This window comes from Protopterus annectens, chromosome 7.part0, assembly GCF_019279795.1.
Source record: "Protopterus annectens isolate FY-2018-M chromosome 7.part0, PAN1.0, whole genome shotgun sequence".
Classification (NCBI taxonomy): domain Eukaryota; kingdom Metazoa; phylum Chordata; order Ceratodontiformes; family Protopteridae; genus Protopterus; species Protopterus annectens.
The window spans coordinates 1,709,150,030-1,709,161,837 of NC_056739.1; the positions used below are offsets into that span (position 1 = coordinate 1,709,150,030).

An 11,808-nucleotide genomic window follows, 5' to 3' on the forward strand; every position below is an offset into this window, starting at 1 on the left:
GGAAAGAGAGACCAATGGCCCTACTTTCTGTAGTCTATGAACATGTTCAAGCAGAGATATGTCTGTCCTTTGCATAATCCTAGTTATAATGGTACTATTTGGGATTGAAATAACAGACTCAATGACCAACAGGTCTTTTCTTTCTTTGTTGTTTACAAATCTTGTAAGAACATGTTGTTAGTAAAAAGGTTAATGCTGGCAAGCGTTAAAACGCTATCTAATAACTGTTTCTTATTCCATGGTGATTGTATATGTGTGTGTATGTATGTATATATGTATGTATATATATATATATATATATATATATATATATATATATATATATATATATATATATATATAATGTGTGTGTATATATATATATATATATATATCCTTCCTAGAAGAACATATACATACATTTTTTTCAGAAATTATTGTTGCCTCCTATTTGAAAAACACAGCAATATTAGGAGGGAAATAAAAAAAATGATTCATTATCGCAACCAGTGGCTATAGTTGCTAATGCCAATTTTATGTTAACCAATGAGATATCATTCTTTCTTACGAATATCCAATGGACGTTGGTATATTGGCTCTTCTTCCATTGGTCAGTCGTAGTTATTGGTAACCAAGAACGCAGTTTTGATGGTTAAATCACATCTTCCAAAAGAATCCAAAAACTTAAATAACCATTCTTTTGTATATTAGCTCTTTTACTATTGTGACTACTACTTTTCTGCTACTAAGGAGTACATTTTGAAAGCGTGAAAATACATAATTCCTAAGAGCACTTTTGTGTATTTAACAATGGCTGTTGTACCTCCAGCCAGTGGTGTATGTTTTACTATTAGGATGGCTAACGTGCATTGAAGTAAACGTTCTTCTTCCATTATAGTCAAAAACATTTCTCCTTCCAATCATTGGAGCTCCAAATAATATTTTCAGCCATACTTCACATAACATGTCCCAGCTAATCAACAACATCACAAGGCTAGGCTTCATTACCTATCTAGTCCCTTCCTTAGTAAAAATAATCAGGGCTTCTTTTTAGTGGCTAATCGTACTCCTTCTAGCTTTTTAATATAGGTTTTAATGGTACCATTGTATTTAAACCTGGTGGATAACTTGCTCTTAGGTTCACAATCCAACTGATTTCCCTCACTTCCGTGTGGTTCATCGTGTCCCCACCTCTCAGTGTTTGTTTGACAATTTATGGCCTGAAACATGAACTTATGTGTGGGATACTTGGAAATATGCGTCGCTAAAGCATTGTTGGGGTCAAGAGTACGTATATCTCTCAGATGTCGTAAAATATGATCTTTAAAACATTGGCCCGTCTTCCCAATATAGAACACGTCACTGTGGCTACAGATTGCCAAGTAAATAAGATCTTTGGTATTACAATTGGCATAGGAACCAAACTGGAAGATTTGTTCAGTTGTTGGATGTCTAAATACATTAGAACTGTTGATAAACGGGCATGCTTTGCACCTATTGCATCCAAAGGTGCCTTTATGTTCAGAGAAAATCTTGTGGGAGAAACCATCCTTATTGCATAAAAGTCTCTTTATGTTCTTCTTGTTCTTATACGTAAACCTAGGAGTTTCACCTACAGTGTCTTTTAGTTTGTCATCTGAGGTGAGTATGGGCCAAAATCTTATCTCAAAGATTTATTATCTGCACTATACGTGAGTACACAGTTAAATTTGGCATTTGGTCTCATCTTCAGGTTGGGCCTAGTAGGTGCTTCTACAGGACATTCTGAAAAATATGTTCTCCCTCCTATTTTATTATGAGGTTGTATAATTAAAGGTTTTAGGGGGAGGGGTTTGGTTTAACCAATTGTAATGACAACGATGGTATTTAAAATGTATGAGATTTAAGCTTGATTGTTATGACTCTGATGATGCCTAACTGTTTGGCGAAAGCATTCTAATTGTGCTTAGTCTGTATCTGGATTGCAACGTTTTGCCTGTTCCAATAAACGTCTGTAGTTTGTCCGCCTTCGTGGTTTGGTTACTTGACTTTGTGGTATCTCAATTATTTTACTTGACTCTGCCCTGGTGGGTGTTTGCGTTTGTTTTTTGAAATGTTCTCCCTTTCCCTGTTCGAAGGCTTTCCCAGTCATTCCTTAAGTCAAGGTTCTTATACTTGTAGCCTCTTACGTTAAGATTGGCATACAGATTTTCACATTCTGCAGTGAATTCCTCTTCTTTAGTACACAGGCGTGAAGCCCTTACTACTTGATTTTCAAATCTGTTAGAAAAGATATGTCCTGGGTGCATGCTCTGCCATTGTAAATAATGATTCCTCCATGTCTCTTTCTTAAAGACCTTCGTACTTATCCCAGAAATAGGATTTAAGCAGATTTCTACATCCAGGAATTCATCCTTAACTTTGGATGATTGGACCTTTAAATTCCAAGAAATTGGTACTCTGATGAAGCTGACAAATGACTCCAACTCCTCCAAATTACCTTTCCAGAGGACAAAAATGTCGTCCACGAAACAACCATAATTGGTCAGATGTTTTTTCCATGGAGTTGTGTCATTGAGAAACTCCTTTCTCTCCCAATATGCTAATACTAAGTTCGAATAGTTATTGGCACGGGGGTGCCCATGGCTACCCCCCCATACCTGTAGAAAATAATCCTCTCCGTAAAGGAAGATGTTGTCCAAAACAAAATCCAATATAGAGCATATTGGTTCAGATTCCATATGTGCTTCTCATAAAAATGAACGCTTGGCTTGTAATCCAAAGTCATTTGGTATTACTGTAAACACAAGCTTATAATGTCCATGGTTGCCAATATGATGTCCTCAAAATGGTCTCCATGTTTGTATTTGATTATACAAATCACAGAGAAAACTACCATTGTCTTTTATTATCATAGGAGCCATATGTAAGACTTTCTTCTGTTGCTTCGCTGTAAACATGGACAATGGTTCTGTGGCCCAGTCTCTACCTGCCGGTATAGGTCAAAGTGGGGGATCTGTTCCATCCTTGTGCACTTTGGGAAGACCAGTAATGGTAGGTATAAGAGGATGTGTAGTACTAAGAAAATCATAAAGATCGTTTGGTATACGTCTCTCCAACATCTCATATAGACAACTTTGTATGAGTTTTATTCTAAAGTCAACTTCTCTTCTCGTTAAATTCTTATACGTTGTCTTATCTCTCAACATAACTTGCATCTTATTTCGATACCATTCAGCATCCATGATCACAATGCTTCCACCTTTGTCAGCTGGTTTGATTACTATAGTCTCCATTGATCTTAATTGACTCAATGCTTCTCTTTCTTCCTTGTTAAATTATGGAACATATCAGTGGAACTGCCTTTCCTTCTTAATTTATCAACTTCATCCTTGCAAAGTCTAGAAAATAAATCTAGAGCCAGGGTGATTAATCGGAACAAAGCTACTAGGCTTCCTATATTGACTGGAATAATTATCCATTCCAAAGACACTTTTGAGCATTGCATTTCAAACCAGCCGACAAAGGTGGAAGCATTGTGATCATGGATGCTGAATGGTATCGAAATAAGGTACAAGTTATGTTGAGAGATGAGACAACGTATAAGAATTTAATGAGAAGAGAAGTTGACTCTAGAATAAAACTCATACAAAATTGTCTATATGAGATGTTGATGGAGAGACGTATACCAAACTATCTTTATGCTTTTCTTAGCACTGCACACCCTCTTATACCTACTATTAGTGGTCTTCCCAAAGTCCACAAGGATGGAACAGATCCCCCACTTCGACCTATAGTGGCAGGTAGAGACTGGGTCACAGAACCATTGTCCATGTTTATAGAGAACGAACTGAAGAAAGTCTTACATATGGCTCCTATGATAATAAGACACTGGTAGTTTTCTCTGTGATTTGTATAATCAAATACAACATGTAGACCATGGACAGCTTACAGAAATACCAAATGACTTTGGATTACAAGCCAAACGTTCATTTTTACAGGGAGCACATATTTAATCTGAACCAATATGCTCTCTCTTGGATCTTGTTTTGGACAACATCTTCCTTTATGGAGAAGATTATTTTCTACAGGTATGGTGGGGGTAACCATGGACACCTCCTGTGCCAATAGCTATTCGAACTTAGTATTGGCATATTTGGAGAGAAATGTGTTTCTCAGTGACGCATGTCCATGGAAAAAAAAACATCTGTGCTACTATGGTCGTTTCATGGATGACATTTTTGTCCTCTGGAAAGGTAATTTGGAGGAGTTGGAGTCATTTGTCGGCTTCATCAGAGTACCGATTTCTTGGAATTTAAGGTCCAGTCATCCAAAGTTAAGGTTGAATTCCTGGATGTAGAAATCTGCTTAAATCCTATTTCTGGGATAAGTATGAAGGTCTTTAAGAAAGAGACATGGAGGAATCATTATTTACAACAGCAGAGCATGCACCTGGGACATATCTTTTCTAATAGATTTGAAAATCAAGTAGTAAGGGCTTCATGCCTGTGTACTAAAGAAGAGGAATTCACCGCAGAATGTGAAAATCTGTATGCCAATCTTAACGTAAGAGGCTACAAGGATAAGAACCTTGACTTAAGGAATGACTGGGAAAGCCTTCAAACAGGGAAAGGAAGACCATCTAGGCCCACCTGAAGATGAGACCAAACGCCAAACTTAACAGTGTACTCACATATAGTGCAGATGATAATTCTGTGAGATACTAAGATTTTGGCCCATACTCACCTCAGATGACAAACTAAAAGACATTGTAGGTTAAACTCCTAGGTTTACATATAAGAACAAGAAGAACATAGAGACTTTTATGCAATAAGGATGGTTTCTCCCACAAGATTTTGTCTGAACATAAAGGCAGCTTTAGATGCAATAGGTGCAAAGCATGTCCGTTTATCAACAGTTCTAATGTATTTAGACATCCAACGACTGAACAGATCTTCCAGTTTGATTCCTATTCCAATTATAATACCTAACATCTTATATACTTGGCAACCTGTAGCCACTGTGATATGTTCTGTATTGGGAAGATGTATTTTAAGACATTTGAGAGATATACATACTCTTGACCCCAACAATGCTTTAACGACGCATATTTCCAAGTATGCCACACACATGTTCATGTTTCAGGCCATTGAAATTGTCAAACATTGAGAGGTGGGGACACGATGAACCACACGGAAGTGAGGGAAATCAGTTGGATCGTGAACCTAAGAGCAAGTTATCCACCAGTTTTAAATACAATGGTACCATTAAAACCTATATTAAAAAGCTAGAAGAAGTACGATTAGCCACTAAAAAGAAGCCTTGATTATTTTTACTAAGGAAGGGACTAGATAGGTAATGAAGCCTAGCCTTGTGATGTTGTTGATAAGCTGAGACATGTTATGTGAAGTATGGCTGAAAATATTATTTGGAGCTCCATGATTGGAAGGAGAAATGTTTTTGACTAAGTGGAAGAAGAACATTTACTTCAATGCCTGTTAGCCATCCTAATAGTAAAACATACACCACTGGCTGGAGGTACAACAGCCATTGTTAAATACACAAAAGTGCACTTAGGAATTGTGTATTTTCAGCACTTTCAAAATGTACTCCTTAGAAGCAGGAAAGAAATAGTCACAATAGTAAAAGAGCTAATATACAAAAGAATGGTGATTTAGTTTTTGGATTCTTTTGGAAGATGTGATTTAACCATCAAAATTGCGCTCTTGGTTACCAATAACTATGATTGACCAATGGAAGAAGAGCCAATATACCAACGTCCACTGGATATTCGTAAGAAAGAATGATATCTCATTGGCTAACATAAAATTGGCATTGGCAACTATAGCCACTGGTCGCGATCATGAATCATTTTTTATTTTCCATCCTAATATTGCTGTGTTTTTCAAATAGGAGACAACAATAATTTTTGAAAAAATTAATTTATATGTTCTTCTAGTAATGATGCATACAATCTCCATGAAATAAGAAACGGTTATAAGATAGTGTTTTAACATTTGCCGGCATTCATTTTTTACTAACAATATGTTCTTACAAGATTTGTAAACAACAAAGAAAGAAAAGACCTGTTGGTCATTGAGTCTGCTATTTCAATACCAACATAGTACTATTCTAACTAGGATTATGCAAAGGACAGACCTATCTCTGCTTGAACATGTTCATAGACTACAGAAAGAGGGCCATTGGTCTCTCTTTTCCATGGTTGTCCAATAAAGACGAGTTATTATATGAATTGCTATTGGCCATTCGTAAGAATTACTCTACACAATTGGCTGAATGCAGAAAGAGCACTCGCAAATGCAATGGCTGTTACGAAGAATTATTGATTTCTCCATGTTTTATTATACTTTCAAGTAGGAGGAAAGTAGCGATCAAAATTATATAGGAGCCAGTTTAAAATATTGTTTATTGCATTAAATGCTTTACAGTCATTGTAAGTAGGAACATTTAAAAAAATACATATTCAAAAGAAAGAAGCATCTGTTGTCCGCTGGAATTGTGATATTCACATTATGTTAAAAAGGAAATAAAATTATATTACTCCAAATAGGACGGATAAGGGGCAACACAAAGATTATTGTTTTGAGAAATCCATTCTCCTCTCTTCGCAAACTGTTGCCTATGATCTTTTATTTGTCATAAGAGGTCAGCACAGCCTAGAGCAATGCAACTGATATGAGTGATGACTGCTGAAAAGTGAGTTTTAGAATGTGATTATTGGAGCATAACAGCAATTCCCACTAAAATGAAAGTAAAGCCTGGCAAGTTAATATTCATAACAATTAAAGGAAAGGAAATACCAATTAACTCAGAGACCTTATTGCAACATATACTTTTCTATAATCAAGGACTGGCACCTGATCTTATGGAGAGTTTGACATTACTTAGAATGTTGAACCATTCGAGTACCTTGAAATTCCCTTATCCCCCAGGATTCATGATATTTTAAAGGTAACAAGGAAATTCAGTTAGGTGATTGGAGTCAAGCTAGGAGATGGAATGCAATGATCGGATAATATTATGTGTTCACACCAATAGCAGAGAGACATGCAATAAGTTACTATTAGCCACATGGAAGAAGGAAGAATGCCCCAATTGGCCAAGAGATTTTACTTCATTTTAATAAATGTTGTGATTGGTGATTCATCACTTTTTAGCAGAAACAGTAATGCTATTGGTTAACGATCTGATGAAGAAGGCTTGTCTAGCCGAAAGCGCTTATCAGAAATTGTGTGTTTATTTCATTCTCATGTTCTTAAATTTTAATTATTAAAAGGTTTTAACAGTTTTGACTTGGAGACCATGGTTGTTATCGAAGTTATTTTTCTCTATAATCCCACTTTATGCATTATTAAGGCTATTAATGAATGTGTACCTCACAAAACACCTAAACCAGTGTGAGGGACCCTAATGTTTCCTCACTGAAAAGATATCGGGTTTCAGTACCCTTAGTTACTCTGATAGAATAAAAATTATGTCACTCTACTCTGTGTATTACAGACTCGTGAGGGGTGGACTGTGCTTAGCTTTCCATGCTATGAATGAACCAGCACTGTTTGAACTCCTTCACCTAAGTAGAACAAATGGTAAAGCAAACACGTGTTAGAGACCTAAACCTGCAGTATCACATCAACAAGACTAGATGAAGGGATTTATACCTAACCGAACTTGGACTCATTTCCAGAATAGGCTGCGGTTACCTGTCAAGCAGAGCACTTCTCTTGCCACCTTTAAAATCAGTCTGGATGACTTGACAAGTGATCACACATTTTCACCAAGGATATGTGGAGAAAGTCTGGTAATGTGGGGCACTGCTAGTTTCCCACCAATGCTGGGTGATGTGGCTGAGCTTCTTTTGGCCATAAGCTTAGTAAGGTTATGAACATATTATGTCAGCCTATTATAACTACCAAGCTTCTTAATTCTGTCCTACTCTTTCTAAATTGTCCCTTTCTCATTTCCACAACTTGTGGTACTGTAATTTTGGAATTAAAAAAAAAACTAAAATTCTCTTTTATGAGTTCATAAACTGTGTTGATTTATTTATTTTTTCTTTTCTTCCTTAGCCCAGCCTCTCTCTCTCTCCCCTTTAGCATTGGAAAATGTAGGTGGCAGCATCATTTCCAGTCCTGTCAATCTTCTCAGAACTCATTCAGGGATTTTATGTAACAGATAGACTCACTTCCTGTACTCCTCCTCCTTACTTGCTCCCATCTTCTTATGTCCCTGCATCAGCTACAGACACGTTTGGGAATTTAGGTGGTAGATATGTTCCCATTCCTTGTCTTGTATACCTGTCCCACCAACATCCACTCTCAGCATTTTTTAATATGACTACAATAAAATGCACACCCTTTCTTACACACCATCTACTTGAGGACTTTTTTTACCTTACTACCATTAATTAACACATGGTAGCCATCATTTCCAATTTCCAGTTCACATAACTAATATGTACATTACCTCCAAAGCATCATCACTGTTTCTCTTACAGTTTTCTTCCAATTTCCAGTTCACATAACTAATATGTACATTACCTCCAAAGCATCATCACTGTTTCTCTTACAGTTTTCTTTCAAGTGTTGCTCTGTTGCATGTATCTGGACCAAATCACCTTTTGTATTCTATAACACTAAGCATATTAACCTCTTCACATACAATTCAAAGCAGTGTGCAGTGCTTTCTTTAGTATAGATATTGATTATTGTTTATGGCATGGCAGCATCATAGTTTGCATTGCTGCCTCAAAACACTAGAGTCTGAAGATCCCTCTGTGTATAGGTCATACACCCTTCCCTTCTGTTGTACATTTGGGTTTATGTCAGGGTTTGTGGTTATCTCCACATACCAAAAGCTCAAACTTAGGTAGATCGATGATGATGACTATTTTATTTTAATTGTGTATGTGAGCTTTCTGTCCCATGAAGGACAGGAGTCCCATCTGGATTGGAGCCTGTTTTGCACCCATTGTTGGGATAGACAACACCCCACAGCCCTGAACTGGATGGAAGAGGAAATGGGTACATAACCCCAAATTAGACAGAAGAAACAGAAGGTTGTAGAAAATGGATGGATGATTACTGTTTTTCTGTTTTGTGTGTTGTCTTAATCACTTTTTGTAAATGTAACAGGCTCTGAAGAGAAGCACATTGTCTTTGTTTTTATTTGATTGAGTCTATTTCTTGCAAGCAACTGAGACTTGAATACTATAGTACATTAGCAGTTATAAGCAAATTGTGAGTTAAACTTTACAACTTAAATTATTTCAAAGGAATCAACAGCATATAGGCAAAACTATTTGTCTACAGAAGTACAACCGATAACTGAGTTTGTGCTTGTCCTTATCGTTTTAATCTCTCAGCATCCCTTACTAGCCTTCAGTCAGTGTTCTCCCCTTCCTCTTCAAAAGGTTCTAATTATGCCTCTTAACTTTGTCGTTGTCTTTGTTTCTGCTCAGAATTGACCTTGAAAAGCTATTAACTCTTGAAAGGAAGTAAGTTAAGGAAAAGCTTAAAAATTGATGGGAGGAAATTCAGTTTTAAACCATGGTCTGTCTATTTCATTTGTCATCATGTTAGAAAATGCATGTGTGCAGTGTTAATGACTGTTATACTTTCTTTTAGTAAAAAGTTGGAGGGAGGAATAGTGAATCTTGCTGACTTTAAACTTCAAACCTTTCTTCACATTTTACTGTTCAGAATGATTAGTTTCTTCTTTCTTTCTTTTTTTTTTTGTATAAGTTTGAAGTCTCTCTCTTTCTTCATATAAGGTTGGGTACAGAAAATTGGTCATTTTGTTGTTATTGTTTGCAAAAAAGTAATGGCTTAACTGTTTGATGATTTGATTTCCATATTTTTTTTTCCAAGGTAAAAAGCCTTATAAGGGCTACCTTAGACCTCCATGGTAAACTTGATTTCCTGGTAAACAATGGCGGTGGTCAGTTTTTCAGTCCTGCAGAACTGATTAGTTCCAAGGGCTGGGATGCCGTGATTAACACCAACCTTACAGGCACGTTCTACTGCTGCAAAGAAGGTAAGAGTTGTGCGGATGTTTAACGAGTTCTAATGCTCAATGTTATGTGTGAGAACTGGCAAGTAACATAGGAATACGAACATTAACTGAAAATAAAAGACCATAATGATACTTTCATTCCTTTCATGCAGTATATATATATATATATATATATATATATATATATATATATATACATATATATATATATATGTCTTCCTTTTTTACAATTGACATTCACCCCAGCATTACAAAATACGCTTGAGTTCCTGCCTTTCCTTAAACCTCAGTCCTTCTCCTGAGCATTATTCTGCATGAATTGTTTCCACAAATTCCATTTATTTCAATGTAATTTGCTTCTTCCTTTTTCTAGAGATGCCCGCTCCAATTCTTTTATCTCCTTTACAGTAGTCGGTGCTTCAGTTACACTTGATTTAGATTTTGATTTCCGTTTTCTATTAATTGCTTTTCTATGCCTAGGCAATTCAGATCCTAAGTCCCAATCCAAAAGAATAATTTACTTAGTTACACCCATTTGCTCCCCAACATTTCTGACAAATTACTCTGTAGGAAATCTTTAAAATATGCCAACTCATTACACTCCTGAAAACCTGTTCCCATTTACCACTCTCTTTCCCATCATACACACAGCATGTAATATCTACCTGAAGTCTCCTTGGGGTGGGGGGTAACAATACATATGCAAGCACTAATCCTAAACTTTCTGGACTTTTTTTTGCATACTGGAGTACAATACAGATGTCTTTCCACTGTTGCTTTGTAAATTGCCTTTTCCAGTCTGACAGCTTGTTACATTTTCAAACATGCTCCCCAATAACACTGGTGTCTCTTTTCCCCATCGCACCTACAGCAGCGGCCGTCTACCTGACAAAAACTGTCTGAAGTCTGCTTGATGTACAAAAGCAATATGGAAACACTTGAGCAAATTTGTGATAGTTTTCAGTACTTGGGAGACACACACATATATATATATATATATATATATATATATATATATATATATATATATATAATATGTTTATATGTCCTCCCACTCACCATTCCTTTGTATAGCTACTTTCCATTCTCTCTTCCTAATATTTTTTAACCTTCTGTGAGTAATTCTTCTAGCTATCATGCACTGTTTTTATGCCATACTATAACTATCCCTTTTTTAACAGTAGCTTCTGCTGTAGACTCAACTAAAAATTCTACTGTTGCAGGTCTTTCACTTAAAATTGAAATGGGTCTGTACAAAGCTGGGTCTGAAGAGGCTTTAACCTATTTGAGTAATGTAGCCACCACAGATTTCTATCAAGAGGCTGCTACCTGCCCCCCTCCCATCTAAAATACTGTTAAAATCTTCAAGATCTTTATCCCTTCTTCCCTCCAGCTTCCAAGCCTCTATAAGGAATACCATTTGCTCCTGGAGACTTCCCCTGATTATACAAAACAATTTTTCTTATCGCTTCCTCTCTTCGCAGTTAATTGTTGACCCTTGGCTTCTTGGCTCAAGTCTTCCATAAATAATTCCATTTGCGCCGGCTTTTCCTGTTTTTTTTTTTTTTTTTTTTTTTTTTTACATTCCTCTGCTGTATACAGATTTTCCTAAAATGTAATATGTCTAATACCTTTTATAGGAGCTCTGGTTAAATTTCTTGTCATAGACTCCCTAATTTTGGTGACATCCCTTTCTAATTTGTGTTACCTGTGAAGTTGTGCTAAATGTTTTTGTGGTCTGGAGATACTCTAAAAATACTAAGAAGCAAAATAAAATTTAACAGCAACCCTGCTAAACTCATGCTTACTATCCAAATG

General features: G+C 36.3%; 1 protein-coding gene across 1 annotated transcript in view; it reads left to right on the plus strand.

Moving 5' to 3' along the window:
- PECR (peroxisomal trans-2-enoyl-CoA reductase) overlaps positions 1–11,808 on the plus strand; it is a 360,488-nt gene that overhangs the window by 58,472 nt on the left and 290,208 nt on the right. The window contains exon 3 of the mRNA XM_044078241.1: positions 9,846–10,011. Within this exon, the coding sequence (XP_043934176.1) occupies positions 9,846–10,011 (166 nt within the window). The remainder of the gene's footprint in view (positions 1–9,845; positions 10,012–11,808) is intronic.